This window comes from Sorex araneus, chromosome 3 (assembly GCF_027595985.1).
Source record: "Sorex araneus isolate mSorAra2 chromosome 3, mSorAra2.pri, whole genome shotgun sequence".
In the NCBI taxonomy this organism is placed as follows: domain Eukaryota; kingdom Metazoa; phylum Chordata; class Mammalia; order Eulipotyphla; family Soricidae; genus Sorex; species Sorex araneus.
This window is the reverse complement of record NC_073304.1, coordinates 146,018,107-146,039,776: the sequence shown is the minus strand read 5'-3', so window position 1 is coordinate 146,039,776 and position 21,670 is coordinate 146,018,107. Positions and strand designations below refer to the sequence as shown.

Below are 21,670 nucleotides of genomic sequence, written 5' to 3'. Positions count from 1 at the left end.
ATAGCCATGCTCAAGGCCCCTCTCCACATGTTCGGATGAGCCTCACACATGAAGGTACTGGCAGAGGAACCCAGGTGTGTGGGAACCAGAGCTGAGATCTCCAAGCCTGCTCGGATCGGGACTAGGCCTCTTCTGCCTAGATCCCCCATTTTTCAGTAGCTAGGTGGTCACACCCAGAAACTGCCCCTGGCGCCGTGTAATCCCACCAACAGCCAACATCTAGAGACTATAAAACCAAGCTCCCAACATCTTATAGCCTAGTTCTCCTTCTCGGAGAACCTGGCAAGCTACCGAGAGTTTCTTGCCTACTTGGGAGAGCCTGGAAAACTCCCCGTGGTGTATTCATATGCCAAAATTAGTTAACAATGATGGGTCTCATTCCCTACCCTGAAAGAGACTTCAATGTGGCACCATTGGGAAGGACAAGTAAAGAGAGGCTTCTAAAATCTCAGGGCTAAGACTAGTGGAGACATTACTGAGACTGCTCGAGAAAATCCACGATCAACGGAATGATGATGATGATGATGATGATGAAACAAGGCTGGTGGTAGAGCTTACATGGTGGCGCTGGAGTTGGTTTGTGGAGTGACTGCCAGTGCTTTGAAAGTGGGGGAAGGTAGTCCATCCGAACTCCAAGACAGCCTGGAGATTTCAGTCACAAAACCCGCATACCCATATTTTCAGCAGATTATATCTTGGTGAGAACCTCCTGCCCCCGCACTAGGCTGTCTTCACTGGGGCCCCCTTGGAGGAGGGGGCAGGTTGAGTTTCCCGCCCCACCCCAACAGAACCCTGGCAATTGAAAAGTTCCAGAACCCAGCCATAGCCATGCTCAAGGCCACTCTCCGCATGCTCGGACAAGTCTCACACATGAAGGAACCAACAGAGGAACCCAGGTATGCAGAACCCGTGGCTGAGATCTCCAAGCCTGCTCAAATCGGGACTGGGTGTCCTCCACCAAATCCCCCATTTTCCAGTAGCTTGGCAGTCACACCCGCACACTGGCCCCCTGTGCCATGTAATCTCATCAATGGCCAAGATCCAGAGACTATAAAACAAAGCTCCTGGAAGAGAGCGACACAGAATCTCCTGGAGCCTCCGTCCCTCTTAGAGAGCCCAGCAAGCTACCTCTAGTATCCCACCTGTACGGCAGAGCCTGGCAAGCTACCCGTAGCATATTCAATATGCCAAAAACATTAACAATAATGGGCCTCATTCCCCTGACCTGGAAAGAGCTCCCAGTGTGGCAGCATTGGGAGGGATGAGTAAGGAGAGGCTGCTAAAATGGTTTGATGCTCTTTGTGCTCCTGGAGCAAACAGATGCCATTGGGCTACACTAGCACGCGACAGGGATGAATGGAGATATTGCTGGCACCAGCTCAAGCAAATCGATGAGGTTAGCTTGAGCTGGCAGGGTAGAGTCAGGGGAAGCCCCCTCAAAGATCATTTCTATGAGAACAGAATTTTTGCTTGTCTAACACATGATTCTCTTGGTGCATAGTAGAGACCGCCCGTCTTCATGGAACAACTAAATTTAGAATGAACTATGAATACATTCATGGGTGATATATTCCACTTACTTAAAGGATCCTTAATGAATAAGTGAAGTTACTACTGAGTTAACCAAATTGGAGCTTATTTTTTGGGGAGGTTACACCTGGCTCTGCACAGGGGTTACTCCTGGCTCTGCACTCAGGAGTTACTCCCATATACTCAGGAGACCATATGGGATGCTGGGAATTAAACCCAGGTTGGCTGCGTGCAAGGCAAACACCCTACCTGCTGTGCTATTGCTCCAGCTCCCAAATTGGAACTTTTGAAATATCACTAGCAGGATCCTAGGGAGTAGATTGGAAATAGGGGCATTATGAGTAGATTGGAAATAGGGGCATTATTTAGGGTTCCTAACAAAGTATAATAAGATCTTAAACTAAAGCAGTAGTAATGGGGACAGACGGAATAATTTCAGAGGTGTAATGCACGTAATCATAACATAGATGAAAGCCCCAGATAACATATGGACTCGCTTTCTAGGTATCAATTAAAAATTCCACAATGATCAATGAAAGTGGAGGCAAAACGTTTTTTAAAAAATAATAATGGTCTTGGGAGATAGCTCAAAGGCCTAGTGTATATTCCCTGCATGTGAAAGATCCTGACTTTGATCCCACGAATTGCATGATCCCCAAGCTATGCTGGGTCTGAGCAGCTCTGCTTCACACTGAACAATCAGACCTCACTGCAGGTTAAGCACCACTGCAAATGGGCCCCAGATCCTCAGAACAAATGGGAAGACCCTGTGAAAATTAACTTCAAAGTGTTGAGGACTCCGGACAACAGTGACTTTGAAGAGCCAAATGAAAATAGTAGTACCCTGCAGGGAGAAAGAAAAGCAAAGGTTACTAGGAGGAAAATCAGAAAATGAGTCTCAGCAACCAAAGAAGAAACATTTCAAGAACCAAGCTGTGAATGTCAAAAGCTATAGACAATCCAGTTAGATAATAACTGAAGTCTTCACTGGATTTAGCAAATTGAAAATTATTGGGGACTTTATTAAAGCATATTCAGATGAGTGAAAGAAAAAAACAGATTGTACTATGTGTTGAAGTAAAATGTGAGAAGAATTAAAGAAGTAAGTACTATTCTTTTTAACAGGAAGAGAAAAATCAGGAGCTAGAGTGAGGCTCAGGGTAGAAGGAGAGAGTGAAACACAGGAATAAGTGGAGATCCACCAGAAAAGAGAGAATGAAACAGAAGAGCAGGAGGAGACATATGAAGCCTTCAACACACAAGCCTTATGGGAAAGGTTGCTTCTTTCCTTTGCATCAAGAAAGGATGAATGATGGAGACAGGTGTAATGGCGAGAAGTCAGCCTGACACAGGTCTCTGTTTCCCATTATCTTCACTCAGTGTCTGGTGGTTCTGATCAGGTGTGCTCTCCAGTCTAGCACTGAAGCCAAATCAAGACATTAAGAGTTGAATTCAGTCTTAAAAACCAGAAGATTATACAGAACCCACAGAGATCAAAATGTGGGAAATGTGCCCCCTATCTTTTCTCAAAGGATAAGATAGTGAATAAAAAGGATGCCTCAGAAGATCACCAGAGTGACTTTATTACCTTGGCACCTACCAGTTTGTAGCCCATCCTTCTTAAAAAAAGTAGTTCCATGTTTTCTATTCCTATAATATTGCTTGTGAAAATGAAGACAAAATGATTGCTTTGAACTTCCATCTTCCTGCTGGTGAGTTGCCAAAAAAGTGTTTTCTCAACCCTTCACCATCCATCTCTCTCATTTGACTGATGTTTCAGTAGAGGTAAAGCCAAATCTAGAACAGCTCGATTTCCTATGGGTCCTTCTCCCTTCCTGGCCACCTTATCTTTGGTATTTGGCTTGGGCTGCAAAAATAAGACGAGGCTTTGAGAAACTTTAGGGTCTAGACTTTTACCAATCCCTGACTTTTGTGCTTTGCTATATCTATTTGCTTCCTACAATTCTCAAAGAAATGAACCAGTTGTGTGCATGAAACAATTAAGCTAATTATCAGAATAGGGAATCCTTAACTAGTCCTCTCTGATCATCTCACCATCACTTCTGGTCTACACAATCCACAGAATTCCTGGTTGCCTGTTGTGTTCTCTGCTCTCCATTGTTTGATATAATCATCGTTCCCTGTTTCCTCTATAATTAGTAGTTACTGTCTATGAGGTTGGTAGAAAAAAGTGTTTTCATCATAAAAAAAGAGACAAGAATATGTCTGTATGTTACAAATCTATGAATATATTTATAGTATATGTACATACATGTTTGCATATACATCATTAGCAAAAGCAGTATTATAGTTTAGCACAAACTGGGACAAGAACAAAAGTACAGTGGGTAGGAATTTGCTTTGCACACAGCTGACCCGGGTTCAGTCTCCAGCACCACATAGAGTCCCCTGAGCCCTGCCAGGAGTGATCCCTGACTACGTAGCCAGGAGTAAGCCCAGAGCACTGTCGGGTATGGCCCAAACACACACCCAAAAGAAAATTATCATAAACTAAAGAGTAAAAAATATAGATTAAAGAACTGTTAGGTCATAAATCTTGGGTCTATAAAGGATAGGGAAAAGAAGGGAGTATGAAGGAAGTCTGAAATAGAAGGAAAGGCAGACTTGGATATTAAAGGTGGGAAATTTTCTCAGACAAAATTGGCAAAGATCAAGAAGCATGTTTGGTAGTGCTTAGGGAAAATTAGGAGGCAATTTTATGATTCTATTACAGCATGCAGATTTTATCCTACGGAGATAGTAAGATACTGAAACATTGGGAATGAAAACAGATTTAGATTACATTTTATAATTCATTTGGAAAAACTCTACAGGATTGGCTGGGAAAAAATGGAGACAGAGACAAATGCAAATACTTGCAGCTGAAGGCGATAACAGTCAAGTAGCCTCCTCCAATTCTAGGTGGTCTGTGTTGGCAGTGGGGTTGGAGAAAAACTGGCACTTTCCTGGATATGGAAAGAGAAAAAGTAGCATGATCATGTTTCAAGAAGGAGAAAAGGAGAATAGGATGATATCCTTAGAAGAATAAAACTGGAACATTCCGAGTAGGTTAGTGAATTTAAATGGAAGGTACGTGGTGTTAATGGTGACAGAAACCCATCTGGGATTTGGGTGCAGGTTTATAATTTATGGTGGTGTCCAAAACTTGGGTGAGATCAGTTCTGGAACTGTGGCCCTGGAAAAATAATTCCTAGAATACTGTTATAACGAAGATTAGATGTCTGCACTAATGGTGAAAGGTGGAAAATGTTTATATGGAGAAAAGAGCAGTGAGTGGTCACTTATGATCTACCTGAGAAAAGGTACAATAGGAAAGAAATCAAACTTAGTTTATTTGAGGGAGAAAAACTATGGGAGATGATGGTGACAATGACCACATGGTGTTGAAGGCAGAGTGAAACTACTTCTGAGAGATGTAGCAGAGAAAGTAACAAAGGATAGTAAGTTGAAAGGCAGCCTTGTAAAAGGAGGATTTACCTGCCTCTTCAGGATTTAATCATAGCTCTCCACAAAACCAAAATAAAACAAAGCCCCAGGATAGTACAGAACTAACTGAAAATCTCAGCACTGCACTTTTTTTTTTTCAGTTTTTGGGTCACACCAGTGATATGCTTAGGGGTCACACCAGTGATATGATGCTTAGGGGTTGCTCCTGGCTCTGTAGTTGGGGAATTACAACAAGCTCAGGGACCACATGGGGACAGGGACTGAACCTGGGTCCGCCATGTGCAAAGCAAACATCCTACTCACTACTATCATTTCAACCCCACATTTTGTTTTTGTTTGGGAGTCATACCTTGAAGTGCTCAGGAGTTACTCCTGGCTCTGTGGTGAGGGAACTACTCCAAGCAAGTTCAGGGGCCATATGTTGTGCCGGGGATCAAACCCACGTTGGCCGCATGAAAGGCAAGCACCTTACCTGCTACATTATCACTCAGGCCTGGCACTGCACAATTTTGAGGGGGCAGGAAAAGTTGAGCTAAAGAACAAATGAGCCTTTTTGCCGCCACGCGAGCTTGACCCCAGAGGCAACTGAACTACTTTGGACACAAGCAGCGCCCCCAAAATGCCTCCAAACTGTGTGATCAGTGCTACTGGCCCATGCGCCGCCAGCGGGGTATGGTCTTTTCTCTCTCAACTCTTTATTGAATGCAGCGAGGCAACTGCCGGTTTTTAGAGTATGCAGGAACCCATGGGAAGCCCGGGAAAGTCGAGGGGGCGGGACTTCTGGATCCGCCCTGTGCCGATATTTAAGCACAGCGCCATGTGGGTACGCTCCTTTTAGCCGCTGCGCGAGCTCAACCCTGGAGGCAACTGAACTACTTTGGACACGAGCAGCGCCCCCAAAATGCCTCCAAACTGTGTGATCAGAGCTACTGGCCCATGCGCCGCCAGCGGGGCACGGTTCTTCTCTCCAGGCTCCTCCATCATGTGAGCACCACAAAAGGGAAGTAAAAGATCGCAGTGATGCAATTACCAAAAGAATTTTCCCTGGACTTCATATAGAAATCCAAAACAGCAGCCACGCGACCTATATCTCTTGATTGTCAGCAACGTGAATAGGTTCCTTTTTAGCAGGTCTTACTGTGGGGGGGAACTCCAAACAATAGTACTGAGTTTTTTGTTGAAATATTGAAGGTAATCAAAGTAGCAGCTATTTCTTTAGACTGTGAACTAAGCCAAAGCCCCATGCCGGCCGAGGTGAGGAAATATCCTTCTTTCTCCGTTCTTTTCCCTTTTCTGGGAGAAACGCAGTGTGGTGTCCACCATATTATGAAGTCTATTAAGCAAGCACAAACTTAGAGGCGCGGGAATGGGAGGGGGAAAAAAAAACTATATACTTCGAACAGCGGGACGCTTGGGAAGTCTCGGGCCAATACCAGCGCATGCTCCGCCGAGACTCGACCCGGGTGGCCACACTTTTGTGTGGCCACGATGCTGCTGATCAACCAGAATCCGGAGCCTAACTAGACTACTTCCGGTTCCAGAAACTACTTGCAACCATGTCTCTAGACTGAACTAAGCCATAGCCCCACACCAGCCAGGACTGGAAATATCCTTTTTTCTCATCGGGCGGCGTGGTGTCAGCCATAATATGAGGACTATTCATTAAGCAGGCACAAACTTGGTGGCACGGGAAGGAGGGGGTGAAATTCTATGTACTTGAAACAACGGGACTTCATATCTTTCCAGTCTCAGCAATGGAAAACTAATTATCAAATGCTGCATTGGCAGTAGGGCTGTCTTTCTTGGGGGAAAACTCCAACAATACTGAATGTTGTGTTGAAATATGGAATGTAATCAAGGTAAAGTGAAAATGAAGTGAAATTTATCAACTAAGCAGGCAGGGATGGGGGCGGGGGTTGGGAGGTATACTGGGGTCTTTGGTGGTAGAATATGGGCACGGGTGAAGGGATGGGTGTTTGAGTATTGTATAACTGAGACATAAACCTGAGAACTTTGTAACTTTCCACATGGTGATTCAATAAAAAACAAAACTTATTAAAAAATAAAAATAATAATAATAAAAATTAAAAAAATAAAGAACAAATGAGGTTTTTAGTAGTTAACCTTGATAAGAAGAAAGGTAGTCAGAAGAGACGAAAAAAGAGCTATGATGAATCCTCAGATTATTTTTTCCACTTGTTTTGGGGGTGACCAGGGCCCACATAAACTACATTCAGTGTTTACACACCTAGTTGCCGTGCTCACACACATTTTAGCTATAGGACTCACCCTGAGTCACGTGTGGTTTTGGTATGGGAGATGCCAAACAGATCTGTTGGGATTGTTGCAGTCTGTAGGGCAGTGCCAAGGATTGAAGTCTACCACCGACTTATCCCCAGGCCCCAAATTGCAGCCTTTTCGGTGCAAAGTGAGGGCACTCTATGTGTAGTCTTGCTTTTCTCAGTACATTAAAGGTTGCCTGATCAGTGTATAATTCTATGCTTACAAAACTGAAAAAGTAAAAGGGGTAGAATCTTAGGTTTCAGACACTGGACTATCAGACTTTCTCCCCAACCCCTCTCTTAAATTTCTGAGTAACTATGGATCTACTCTGTGCCAAGCAAGATGCTGAGAACTAAGTACACTGAATCCAATACTGTATACTCTTTTTCTCCTTTATTTGGAATGGGGGAAGTCACTCCTGACAATGCTCAGAGGCCACCAAGGCAACAACCACAGTGAGGGACTGGGTGGCATGTGGTGTTGGGAGTGGGACCCAGAGCTTTGCACATGTAATATAAGTGCTCTGTCGCTGCACTTATTGGGTCACCAATCGACTTCCATAGTACAGTTCACTCGCTGAAGTGTTAGTGATGTCGGTGGGTCCCACGGGTGACTTACGTGAAGCAGGGAGGAGAAAGACGGTCACTTTCTCTCCAACCGCCTCTAACACCCGGGACCCAGGGTTACTGGGTTCTTGTCTCGCTTGCGGAAAAGAATTTCAGGAGTAGACAAGCAGTGAAATAACAGGTTTTATTTTAGAGGGTTTTAGGGAAGGAGGAAGGGATAAGTGGAAAAGAAAAAAACAGCAGGAGTAACACGCTCAAGAAAGAACGCAGGCTCCTCCGAGGATGGAGAGAGCTCTACACACATCCTAGCACTGGACACGAAAGCATGAAAGTACACATCTCAAGGGGGAAGATGTGGGCGACACATGTGCTCGGGCACCACATGTGCTCAGCCACATGGGCACAAGCAGCACATGGGCTCAGGCAGCATATGTGCGCCCTTCCTTTGTTCAAGGTGTCTTTTATAGGGTTTCTTCAACCTGCCCCCACGTGGGGCTTCTTTCCAGGTAAAAGTTCGTTGCTAAGGTTACCAGGGAGGTTGGGAGTGGTGATGACCTTCTTTGGGGAACTTTTGGAGAGGGGTCGATTATCCTCAGGGTCCGCTTTTGTTTTCTTGAATCTGCAAGTCTCAAGTCTCCTTCCCAGAGACTCAGTTAAATCTCAATTTTCATTGCCAAGGGTCTTTCCCTATCTACCTGCCTACATCATTAGAAGATTAAATGAAAAACCTGAAAGACTGCTTAGTGGCTTCAGGTGCCTGCCACCCCTCCCCCCCAAAAAAATTACTAGGCTTAATCTCTAGCACCATCACATGTCAGGGGATGACCCTGGCTGCTTCTCTATGATCCCCAGGGAGGGGGAGTGGGAGATGAAATGAGATAATGTATATGTAAATTATAAACTACTTCTTAAACAAGAGACGTCTATAACATCATGGGAAAATGTGATAGAGCATGAATAAGATATTATGTTCTGAGCAAGAATATACAGAGACCCAAGTATGCACAGTTTTGTGGCTTACTCTAGCGCCTTGCAGTGGAAAAAACAGATTCTGAGTATGAGTAGGTATCAAGAAGCACAAGAAGCTAAACTAAAGCAAACTAAGTAAGGACTATTTTAAGACCTTTCTGTAGACATGAGGAGCTTTGGAAAGTCCGTGCCATTTTTTAAAAAGTGTGTGACTCATTCATGTTATGTTTTGAAAATTGCTATTTGCATTTTGTGAAATATGAAAATATTTTTATATGTTCAACTTTTGCTTTTCGTTATCCCTCCTCCCTTCTTAAAATGTAGGTTGTATGAATTATGTCTACGGAGAAGAAATGGATAAATGGGAGGATATCAATGAGTCCCACACCCAAGAGAGAAGGTCCTGACTACAGTCAGAGTGACATACAGGCATCCTAGACAGCTTGATAAATATTGGGAATAGAAGGTTCTTTTGAGTCACCAGCATCCTCCATTGAGCATTAAGAGTAGCAGCATCTGCTAAAGTGTAGTAGGAAAGAAAAAAGTATTTATCCTCGACAGCTGATCATCGAAGAACGTCTCCACATCTTGAGACAACAGAACTGGGGCGAGGGCAGGGAGCAGGTGCACTCACCTGCACGTGCTGGTCTTTGACCCGGACCAGCACAGTATATAAGCCGGCCTCCTTGGGGATGTAGGAAATGTAGTATGTCCCGTCCTTTTTATCTTGGACCATTGTTCTGACTGGACTGGAGCTAAGAGTCCAAAAACAAAAGAACAGTTTATTCACTCTCAAAAGTCTGTTTCAGTTGTCCATCATTTTAGGAGCTAAATTCTATACCATTAAATTTACTGTCAATCATAAATGTCTCCCAAGCAAAACTGAAATCAATTTTGCAACAGAAGGTGAGCGTTGCAACTGCCAAAAGAATCTGTTGCATGGCTAGATTCCTTGAAAATGTGGCGGCATTCTCTCCACTCCACTGTGCCCTCCTGCTCTTCGGGTCCCTACAGAAGCTTGGGGATACAGGTCGGAAAACCCAGGTATTCTAAAACCTGCCTACGGTACAATCTGGAGAGTCCTAGGAAAGACAGTAAAAGGCGGAGTCCAAAAATAAGCAAGCTAACAGGAGCCAGATGAGCTCACGTCCCCAGTTAGTTTGCAAGCCCACGACTTCCTCCTCTTATACATCCCCCACTGTCCCACCACTGAAATGACCAAGCCAGAGACCAGGCAGAGCTGTTTCCCTCATGGATGAGCATAGGATTCCGGGACCGACACCAATTCCTTTGGTCATCTTTACATTGGCCCAGATGGGGAGACAAGGGCTGGTCAGTGCCAAAGAATCAGGAGCTCAAGGGCTCACTTCCGTGGTCCTGGGTTCAAGGGTCTCTGGATCAGACTGGAAAGGGATGGGCCCGACCCAACTAAAACTGCCCGGTTTAGGCGCTGGAACTCTTGGCAAGGGCACTCTGGGCCTGAGGGATAGCAGAACTAAAATAAACTACAGACGCAACGGGGTAAGCGGCAGTCGTACACCCGCCCGAGGGAGGGCGCGGCCCGGCCAGGTGACTTCCGTCACGCGGGACCCGCCAGTCCTACAACTCCCAGGAACCCCCGGGCGAGGCGGAGTTCCGGAGCTGACTGACAGGGCCGTCCACCAAGGGGAATGCCCGGCCCGAGGCGTTGGGGCCAATCCGAGGGCTCAGGTGGGCAGTCTCTGGGGTGTCTCTCCCGCGGATTTTTCAGTGGTCCTCTGGCCGCTCGCGGTCACAGCAACAGAGAGACCGTCCCCGTAAAATGGTGACGCTAGGCACACTATGCCGCACACTGTCTTGCTGCTTACCTGCCCCCGAGGCCGCGTCTCCCAGCAGCCCCGCCTCCGGATGCCTTCCCCTCTTCGCCGGCCGGAATGGCGAAGCTGTGGAACCCCCAAAGCCGATTGGACCCCGGCAGTGTCACTCCGAAGGGTGAGGCCCGCCCTCCCGGCGAGCGCCGGCCCCTCCTCCCGCCTGTCCGGCGGCCCAGCGCGTCCTCCTTCGCCGCCTGCCTGGGTCGAGAGGCATCGAGCGGCCCCCCCACTCGGCACACGGGGGCTGGGGCGCTCGGCGCGAGCCGGCGGGAGGCTGCCGGGGCGCCGGGACGTGCTGGGGCCTCTGTCGGCGGAGGAGACTGGCCCGGGCTCGGCCGCCAGCGCTCGGGGCCGGAGGATTGGGGGGCTCGGGAGGGTGGGCGTGTCGGGTCTGGGAGGGCGCGGGCAGCGAGAACCCTCCTGAGCCCCGCATAGCCGGTTCGGCACGGGCGTTCCCTTCCTCCCTTTGCCCGGTGGTCTCGGGGGCTCGCGTGGTGGAGACGTGCCCTTTGCGTGGGTCCAGGTGCCCTTTCTGCTGCGGGGCACCCCGGGGGAAGAATGTCCGAGTCACGGGATCCGCCGCTGGTCCTCGTGGGCAGAGTGCCTGGTAGGACCACGGTGGCAGACGCGGGCAAGACCCGCTGCCCTCGGTGCATGCGCCTTTTCAAAGCCCCGAGGCTCTTGCCTTGCTTGCACACCGTTTGCACCCAGTGTCTGGAGCAGCTGGAACCTTTCTCCGTAGTGGACGTCCGAGGGGGAGACTCCGGTTGGGTCTCGGAGGGGTCTGTCTCCCAGGAGCTCAGGCCGCTAGGTCTGTCGCAGCGGCACGTCGGCATCCTCTGCCCGGTATGTGATGCACAGGTGGACCTGCCCACAGGTGGCGTGAAGGCTTTGACCATAGACCACTTGGCCGTGAATGATGCGATGCTGGAGAGTCTGCGTGGGGAAGGCCAGGGCCTGGTGTGTGACCTGTGCAGCGACAGGGAGGTGGAGAAGAGATGTTATACCTGCAAAGCCAATCTCTGCCACTTCTGCAGCCAGGCACATAGGTAACAATGACAATAAGGATGAATTGATGAACCCCACTGCCCCCAACCGCCACCCTACACCCCCCTCCCCCGTCAAAGGGGATGTTACTTAGGAGCCGAGTACAAAGAGGTGGTCAAGACAGACATCTTCCCCGAGTGAGCAGATGGAAAGGAAAGCTTTGTCAAATGGCCATGGAAGGTCAAAAAAAGCAGTCTGCCATGTGATAACAATAATGCTCTTGGAGATTTGTAAATCCCTCCCCAAAGGGCTGCGTTTCCAGTGTCCAAGCATGGTCATAGATTCCTAAGGCTCTCCCAGCCTCTTGCATAGTGAATAACTAACTGTCCTGGGTGCTGGGGAAACAGGAGAATGGTAATTGCAGGACCCCTGACCCTGTCTCATTGGATCCTTGCAACTCTCCGCCAGAGGAGGCATGCTTTCATCCCTGTTTTTGTTTGAGGAGATAAACTCAGGATTACTTTATGATGTATCTGGTCCCTTGCCAAGTTGGTAAGTGTATCATAGAAGGCACTAGATTAAAGTGCAGGCCTTGGGATTGTATTGTGCTGCCTGCCACTCCATGCTGCAGGCCTTGTACAGGGCTCCTGAGCACAGTGTAGACTGGCCAGTGCTCACCGAGATACAGATTGTTGTAACTGATAAGAGCTGGTCTGCCACATGAATCACTCTGTTCCCTTGTCAACCCTCCCTCCCATCCCAGGACATCAGCATATAAAATAGCCAAGGTTCTCAAACTAAATATTTTTTTTTTAAGTTCTACCTTGCATTTGTTTCCTGGCCTCTTAACAGAACACATTCAAAGTCTTTAGTATTTCTATATTTAGCTTACAGTTGTGTGATAATTCCTCAGACTAAACAGCTGACCCTATCTTCTCTGCAGTTATTGCCTTGATGCCAGAAAGGGCATACATGTTCAGACAGCTTCAGTAACATACTTTCCTGGAGACTTGAGGTGTACAGAAAAGAGGGATCCAGAGAGCTTTGTACCTACTGACCATTGCTTTCACTCTGATCATGCTTAAGAAACATTAGTAGTTTGTTGCTATGGATGATGTCAACATTGGTCAAACAGAAACACTTTACAAAATCTTATAGGACAGCTTTTAAACTGCTTTTTAATTACCTGGGGTTTATTGCTGTGTCCGGTGGAAGAGTTTCTGTCTCTTGATACTGGTTTCCCCCTACCTCTCTCCTTTTCCTTGCTTGTAGGAATTGACTATGGGTCTTTTTTAAACGTGGCCAGTGAATTCTGGAGAAGGTCCTAGGAGGTAGCAGGTCATTGTCTTTCATGTTGTAACCTCTCCCAAGGCCATGTCCCAAGCCAGAGAACCCTAGTCGACTAGCAACTTCTCTGCAGTAGTCACTAGGCAGTAGGCATCATCCCCCTGGGGTCAGAGGACCATGTGGTTAGTGGGAGGTTCAAGCAAGGAACTGCACTCAGATTCGACTTTAGAGCCCATAGTCTTCAACTGGCCACACCGGCCCTGAGTTGGACCCTTCCGTGATGGCATGTTCTGACTCTGCTTACCTCTAGGCGGCAGAAGAAGACGACTCACCATACCATGGTAGATCTAAAAGACTTGAAAGGCGACAGCCGGGTGGGGAGGCCCATTCTGTGTCCTTCTCACCCTGCGGAGGAGCTGAAGCTGTTCTGTGAACTTTGCGACAGGCCCGTGTGCCGGGACTGTGTGGTGGATGAGCACCGGGAACACCCCTACGACTTCACCAGCAACGTCATCCACAAGCACGGGGAGTCAGTGCGGGACCTCCTTAAGGGCACCCACCCCCACGTGGAAGCCCTGGAGGAAGCACTGGCACAGATCAAAGGGTCCAGTAGTGCCCTACAGGAGCGAGTGGAGGCCGTGGCAGCTGATATCCGGGCATTTTCCGAGGGCTACATCAAAGCCATCGGGGAGCACCGGGACAGGCTGCTGAAGCAGCTGGAAGACATTCGCAGCCAGAAGGAAAACTCCCTGCAGCTACAGAAGGCACAGCTGGAGCAGCTGCTGGCAGATATGCGGACAGGTGTGGAGTTTACCGAGCACCTGCTGGCCAGTGGCTCCGACCTAGAGATCCTCATCACCAAGGGGGTGGTGGTTGAGCGGCTCACAAAACTGAACCAGATTGAATATAGTGCACATCCTGGAGTGAACGATAAGATCTGCTTCTTTCCGGAGGAGAAAGCTGGCCAGTGTCATGGGTATGAGATGTACGGGATCATCAATACCAGGGAGGTCGATCCAGCCAAGTGTGTCATTATAGGAGAAGGTAGGAAGGCTTGGGCTGCTTCCAGGAGGAGGGGGGTGGGGGCTAGGACATGGGGTTTGAGCATGTGTTGTTATTCCTGCTAGGGTGAGCTCAGCTAGAGGAACTCCCTTCTGACTGACTGATTGCGAGGGCATGGGGGGGGGGGCGGGAGTGAGAATAAATATAACCAACAATAACCTCTCCCTGGTCCTTTCCATTTTCTGTTTGTTAGGTCAAGGTGCTAACAACTACTGTCCAGTATGGAGGTGATATGAGACCATTTTCTAGTTGATAAGACTAGGAACTACCAACAACATAGACTTCAGGGCACAAAGCATGGTACACGATTTGAAATGACTTTCAGAGGAGTGAGCCCATGTCATTGACCTTAAAGAGATACTTGTGCTTGGAATTTCACTCAGCAGGGAAAAAGTGATTTCTACTGACCAGTGTTCTGTTTCTAAAAGGAGCACATCATTCAAACATACATTTCAAAGATCTGTCCCAACTGGAAGATCAACTCTAGGAGTCATCCTGACAAAGATCATGAACCCCTTTGAGGTCATAGATCCCTCTGAGAATGGTCTCTCCCTGAGAAACACCCATTAACTTGGGCATATAATTCTAGGAGACTCTTAGACCCTTCAGAAGTCTCATAGGTTTGATAGCAGTTCCTGAGGTTAGGAAACCTGATTTATCTGACTGTTGGACTCATGCCTATAGCTGCTGTATGTTTTCCTAACACCAACCCCTAAGAAGTGTTCATGCTGGTCAACAGTATCCCCTGCCTATTCCACCAGGCCATATAGTGCAGAGAAGGTGATTTGTGAATGCCAGCCTTTGTCACAGCAAACTGAAGTCAATCCTGAGTCTTTTCAAAGCTTCTTAAGGGCTTAAGTTAAGGTCCAGGATCCCGTGTGATCCAGGAGCAGCTCCAGGCTGAAAGAGAACCAGACTTCCCAGAAGGGATTCCACAGCTCTGCCCTGGAGACGAGACAGGAGGAGAAAAGAGAGCTAGTGATCACAGTCTACAGGACACACAGCCATTCCGTCTGAAGGAAACAAGGGCGCGTGGACCTGCCATGGGATGCAGCTGCGCAGGTAGCCTTTAGGATGAAGGCTGACTGTTTCTCTTTTGCAGATCTCCACAGAGCCAGGGAGAAGCAGCCAGCCTCTTTCACACTGCTTTGTAAGGATACGGCAGGTGAAAGCATGGGCAGGGGTGGAGACAACGTTCAAGTCACAGTAGTCCCTAGGGATAAGATAGAAAGGTTTGTATTTCACAACCAGAGGGGGACAATGGGAATTGACGGGGCTGGCAGTAGTGGAGGTCTCACTGCAGTAGTTACCCCACCTCCCTTGATGCCACTAATCATGACAATTTTTTTTTCTTTTTGGGTTACACCGGTGGTGCATAGGGGTTACTCCTGGCTCTGCACTCAGGAATTACTCCTGGAGGTGCTGGGGGACCATATGGGATGCTGGCAATCGAACCCGGGTTGGCCGCGTGCAAGGCAAACACCCTACCCGCTGTGCTATCCCTCCAGCCCCTCACAATGTTTAAGTGCTTGCTTTACACACTGTGTAGGGCCCCCTGAGCACAGATGGTGTGGCCCCAACCACACAAATGGAAAAAAAAACTGATGTGAACAGCTGGTTTTCCTTGAATGGCTTTTTATGCCTGTGTTCAGGTACCCCTCGAATTTGATTCTTCATACCAGCTTTGAACAGACTGAAAATAATCTGTATTGGACTGACACTGCCCTTTGTAAAGTGTAGCCGTGTTTTACTGTGCAGCTGCACCGGGAACAGATGTATGTGTCTCTGGAATTAGAGGCGTGGGAGGGACCCAAAGAGCAGGAGGGCACAGTGGAGTGGAGGGAATGCCGCCACAGTTTCAAGGAATCTAGCCATGCAACAGATTCTTTTGGCAGTTGCAACGCTCACCTTCTGTTGCAAAATTGATTTCAGTTTTGCTTGGGGGACATTTATGATTGACAGTAAATTTAATGGTATAGAATTTAGCTCCTAAAATGATGGACAACTGAAACAGACTTTTGAGAGTGAATAAACTTTTCTTTTGTTTTTGGACTCTTAGCTCCAGTCCAGTCAGAACAATGGTCCAAGATAAAAAGGACGGGACATACTACATTTCCTACATCCCCAAGGAGGCCGGCTTATATACTGTGCTGGTCCGGGTCAAAGACCAGCACGTGCAGGTGAGTGCACCTGCTCCCTGCCCTCGCCCCAGGTTCTGTTGTCTCAAGATGTGGAGACGTTCTTCGATGATCAGCTGTCGAGGATAAATACTTTTTTCTTTCCTACTACACTTTAGCAGATGCTGCTACTCTTAATGCTCAATGGAGGATGCTGGTGACTCAAAAGAACCTTCTACTCCTCCCCCACTTGGCAATCCTGCTCATCTTTATGACTCTCCCAGTTAGCTGGGATTTTTAGCTCAGAAAACATGCCTTGAGCGCAGGAGGCAATCTACAAGTATCCACGCTGAAGAAATCCACGCTGAGGCTGGAGAGTTATTAGAGTGAGGAGGGCGCTTGCCTTGCACAAGGCTGACCTGGGTTCAAGCCTGTTGTCCCAAATGGCTTCCCAAGCCCACCAGGAGTAACCTCTGAGCATCGCTGGGTGTGACCCAAACACAAAACAAATTTAAAAAATCACTCTGGGGCTAAGAGGTAGTACAGGGTTTACGGTGCTTGCCTTGCATGCAGCCAACCCTGGTTCACTCACCAGTACTGCATATGGTCCCCTGAGCACTGCCAGGAGTGATCCCCAAGTACAGAGCCAGTAATGTCCTGAGTGTTGCTGGATGTGGCCCAAATCCAGCCAAAACCTTTAGAAAAGAAAGTTTGCCAGCTTTGTCCATATTGGCTGCTGTGTACTTACAGTACACTCCTGGCAGACTCATGCCCTTATGCCCTCTCCTTTCCACTAACTAGTTGTCATCTATCTGCTCAAACATCTGCCCAGATTCTCTACTGGGTTTACCTCTATGCTCCGCCTTTTCCATGGGTACTATGCCACTTCCTCAATCAAGTGCATCACTTCTGGTTTAGAGAACATGGATGTTTTTTCAATTAAGTAACACTCTGCATGTCTTCCAGAATCTGCCCACATTCTGTTGTTTGCCCCAGAGAGCAACACTGAATAAGACGATGAAAAAAACCACTGAGGTGCCAGGGTGATAGTTTAGAGGCCGAGAGCATACTGCCTGTGCCGGGACGAGCATGAGCCCAGGTGCCACATACTTTCCCCCCTTCTCCATCATCCATGGCCCAGGGGCTCCCCCCACACTGCATCATCTGGCACAGGCCTGAGCACTGACCCTTTAGTGAGTACAGCTGGGCTCAGAATTATTGGGAGTGGCCTCCGGGCCCTGAGGCATGACTCTGGAGGACCCCTTAAAAAAAACAAAGGCATGTGGCTTCACATGTTAGGCTATGTCCTGTGCACCCAGAAAGCTCTTATTCTGCATGCACTGTCTCTGCCCATGACAGGAGGCCAGAATGACTTACTTGGGTTTGGCACATTATTTCACTTTTCCTCCGAATATTCAGGCATCACGATCATCGAGTGAGTCTGAGAAATAAAACTTGCTGAAATACAGAATACCTGTATAGCAAAGGCAGAACTCAAACCCCTTTATTTGAACTTCAGGGGACTTTTAAAATAGATCATAAATTTTTTATAAAGAAAGGGAGGGTTAGCATGGGAAAGGAAGTTGCTAGACTCTCATTTTTGCTTTTGCCAACCATGATCTCACATGGCAACATACGAATACTTCTTGCTTAATGTAGAATAGACATTAAAAGTTGGAAGATATACTTTTAAAAACATGCTTTGGGGGCCGGAGCGATAGCACAGTGGGTAGGGCGTTTGCCTTGCACGCAGCCGACCCGGGTTCGATCCCTGGCATCCCATATGGTCCCCCAAGCACCGCCAGGAGTAATTCCTGAGTGCAAAGCCAGGAGTTACCCCTGAGCATAGCTGGGTGTGACCCAAAAAGCAAAAAAAAAAAAAAAAAAACATGCTTTGATATTTTTATTTTGGGGCCAAACCTGGTTTGCTTGGGGTTTACTGCTGGCTCTGCATTCAGGAATTATTCCTAGCGTTTGGGGGACAACATGTGGTGTTGGAAATTGAACCTGGATGGGCTGCATGCGAGGGAAGCACCCTACCTGATCTACTACCACTCTGACCCCCTATCACTCTGACCTCTTGTCCTTAAAGGGGACAAGAGGAAGAGTTATTAACATGAGAGCTTTGAACCCCACTTTCTTAGCCTTTCTCCCTTCCACAGATCTCTGTCAGAGAACTGTGGGATGGGTAACAGATACATCTGGAACACAGGAGGAAAGGGGCTTATAAATAACATCTGCGAGGGGGCTGTCAGGGGAGAGCCCCAGTGGCTGCCTGAAGTTCAGGAGATCAGTCCCAGGCCACTCACCCAGCCGGGGCGGCCCAGGCCATGGGGCAGATGGAAGAGGAAACGAGAGCCAAGCCAGTTGATTGATCAGTTGCTGTTTATTCCACATGTCTGTTCCAGTCTCTCTGAACTCCTCATTCCAGTCTCACACTGACCCTCATTCTCGTCTCCTCCTGTCTCTTCTAGCCCCTCATTCCTCCATCCCAGTTCTCTGGATTCTCCCTCTCTTCTCTAGTCTCTCCCCCGACTTGTCTCTCTCCACCTTGCCCTCTGGGCTACACACAGTCTGGTAGCAAAGTGAACATAAGAAAGCCCTTCCTGAGGGCCCACCAGGTTCAAAGGAAACACCACCTAGAGGTATTCCAAAGCCCACAGGCAAAGTACCTCTTAAGGTGTTTTTCTCTTTTCCTCAGTCCAAAAACTCCATCTACATCTTAGGACTAGTTATTTTTGTATGGACACAGTAAGAGGTACATTGAGGCTTGTAGGGCAGCTCTCCTGGGAACATCTTGCCACAGACTCAGACTATAGCATTCAGGCCATATTAAGTATTCCTAACCCTAGCAGGGTCCAAATCTAGTTATTACTTTATGGATCATGACAGCATTTGTCCATGACCAAGTTCTTAACTTGTAGTTAAGCATTAGGCACCTTGGCGAGGCCCATCTCGATGCCAGGGTAGCACATAACCACAGATGGACCCTGCTTTTGGGGGTGCCAGGAAGTAAGGGCAGCTGAGGCTTAGGTTGAGAGAACAGATGCCCAGGAGGAAACTATCATGTAGAGTCAAATGACTCCCAGGTTACAAAAGCATAGCATTTGCTACTGTCTTCCTGTGTCCATACAAAAGAACATGGCTCTGAATAAACTATGCAGAGGACTTAAGGAGAAGAGAAAAACAATATTTACAAGTCAACAGAGCACAAAGAAAGAAGTTACAAATAAACACAGAGGAAAGGGAGCACTGTGATGGGAACAACCCAATAAACCTAAACTACCTGAGGCTATGTTATCCTACTGGGGCTAACTCATGTGACAGGTGGAGAGAGGAGTCTGGGCCACAGAGTTTCAGTGGCCTGTGTCTGTGGCTCCTGAGACTGACAGGAGGAGGCAGGCACAGATGGATAGGGTCCTGGTGCACTCCCTGGTGGTCTCTGCTCCCACTCTGCACAAGGCCCAGGGGGCAGGGCCCATTAAGACTGACTGCTTGCCTGCTGTGCTCTGCTCTCTGTGTGAACCCCACAGGGTTCACCATTCACGGTAAACGTGAGGAAGAGGCAGCGCACACACCCCGGAGTCTTCCATTGCTGCTCCTTCTGCTCCAGTGGCGGCCAGAAGACTGCCCGCTGTGCCTGCGGGGGCACCATGCCAGGTAATGCCCGTCTCTCGGCCTGTCGCCGGTGACATCCCTCTCCCAGCTGTCGCCAGCCACCACACAGCCACGGGGCTTGGCATGCGAGATAAGGCTCTGTTCTGAAATAGACTGTGGCTCTGAAAGCTGTGCTTCATGTCATTCTGGAAATTAAAATAACAGACTTTTAAGTTCTGATTCTTCCAGCTTTGATGCAGTTCACCAGTCCTCAGAGCCCTTGGCTCTCCTGGGACATGCTTGACTTCTGTCTGGACCTTCCCAGCAGCCCGAGCTGCATAAAACATGTCAGTCCATCCTCTTCCTTTTAAGACCTTAGACTCCAAACAAGGAAGGATGGGGCTCAGGTGGGGCTGAAGGATGAATCCATTGAACCAGATCTGGCTCTTTCCTTGCGGGTGGAGGTGGGGGTGGATCAGTTCAGGCAAAAGTCCTAAATCACTTTTTTAAAAATTACTGTATTTCTTCTTTCTAGCACACTACCTTTTCTCTTTTATTGCAGTCATGCCCTTGAATTAGCCGAATCAATATAAGTCTTTGCAGAATGCCGCCCATCTTTACTGCAGGCTGGCATTGGCCCGGACAGCCCACGGGCATCGGTGCATTTGTTTCTCCTCACTGGGCTCTTACGAGCTGTCTCAGCCTGGAGCGCAGATGTTGCTCGGGAGCTTTGGTTTCCATGCTCACTGCTGCTCTTCCCTCTAATGGTTCTTTTCCCTTCTCCTCTTCCCACCATGCAGGTGGGTACCTAGGTTGTGGTCATGGACACAGAGGCCACCCAGGCCGTCCCCACTGGTCCTGCTGTGGGAAGTTTAATGAGAAGGCAGAGTGCACGTGGACAGATGGGCAGAATCTGTCAAGAAGTCTGCTGAGAACCGTGGCCCTCTGACCCCGACCTGGGTTTGTAGTCAGTGTGTGAACCAGTATGATGCCCACCTATCAAAGGATTCCAGACCTTGATAAATTCTGAAGAACAGAGAGAATTAAAAACCAAGTGCCTTCTACCCTGCCGAATTCAGGTGCTGCTCTTATGAGTTAGAGATTGTTCGTGGGGATGGTTAAGCAGTGAGCTTGGCTGCATTTCTCTTAGTAGACTGGAAAGTTCTGAATGTACCAAGGAAGGCTCCGTTCAGTTTGCTACAGAAATGGAGGTACCTGTGCTATTGGAACTTAGAGTTCATGGGAGTAGTTTACCTTCTTCCTTTGTGATGTACAACTTTTATTTTTCCCCTTCCCTGAGCTACATGTTGAGTTATTTACCTCCAGAGAATAAAGATATCCTTTCACCATATCCACTTTATTTTTCCTAGTACACTTTACAACTAGAGTTTGGTTCAGGACATGCAAGTGATAGAGTGATGGTGTTGAAATAGAGTCTCATAAATTCATTTCATGACAGGATGCCTCGAGACCTTCACCCTCAACCCCCTGCCTTCTTTGCTTTGTAGAAATCAGACTTCATTTTTGCTTATAAACTGAGGAAATGACCAGAAGCCTCCATTCCTAGAATGTGACTGCCTAGTGATGAGTATTTGAAATCTTGGGAGAGGAAACACTAGTATTAAAATCTGCATTAAAGGGACAAAGTGATAGTATAGTAGGCAGGGGGCTTGCCTTGCAAGGGCTAAGCCTGGGTTTGATCTCCAGCAACCCATATAGTCACCTGAGCCTGCCAGGAGTGATCCCTGAGCACAGAGCCAGGATATAGCCCTGAGCACTATTGAGTGTGGCCCCAAAACAAAATAAAATAAAATCCGTGTTAAGAAGCAGGTGAGGGGTGGAGTGGGTAGGCACTTGCCTTGCATGCAGCTTACCTGGGTTCAATCATGGCATCCCAAATGGTCCCCTACACCCCGTCAGGAGTAATTCCTGATTGTAGAGTTAGGAGGAA

The 21,670-nt window shown here is 47.9% G+C and overlaps 1 protein-coding gene and 1 long non-coding RNA gene across 3 annotated transcripts; one reads left to right on the top strand and one right to left on the bottom strand.

Annotated features, from left to right (window-relative positions):
• Positions 1-4,377: 4,377 nt before the first annotated feature.
• Positions 4,378-10,743, bottom strand: LOC129403413 (uncharacterized). Its single transcript, XR_008629207.1, has 3 exons — positions 10,664-10,743; positions 9,451-9,571; positions 4,378-4,496 (listed from the first exon to the last, which is right to left on the bottom strand). It is a non-coding gene; the product is annotated as an uncharacterized LOC129403413 (long non-coding RNA).
• Positions 10,565-21,181, top strand: TRIM45 (tripartite motif containing 45). 2 transcript variants are annotated; one of them, XM_055131521.1, is made up of 7 exons: positions 10,565-10,787; positions 11,547-11,718; positions 13,254-13,987; positions 15,108-15,237; positions 16,065-16,185; positions 19,656-19,782; positions 20,520-21,181. In XM_055131521.1, the coding sequence occupies exons 1-7, from the start codon at positions 10,730-10,732 to the stop codon at positions 20,666-20,668; spliced, it is 1,491 nt and encodes a 496-aa protein (XP_054987496.1). In that variant the 5' UTR covers positions 10,565-10,729; the 3' UTR covers positions 20,669-21,181. The 2 variants fall into 2 exon arrangements, with proteins under 2 accessions (XP_054987496.1, XP_054987495.1); XM_055131520.1 differs by lacking the exon at positions 10,565-10,787 and having other exon boundaries at positions 10,817-11,718.
• The last annotated feature ends 489 nt before the right edge of the window (positions 21,182-21,670 follow it).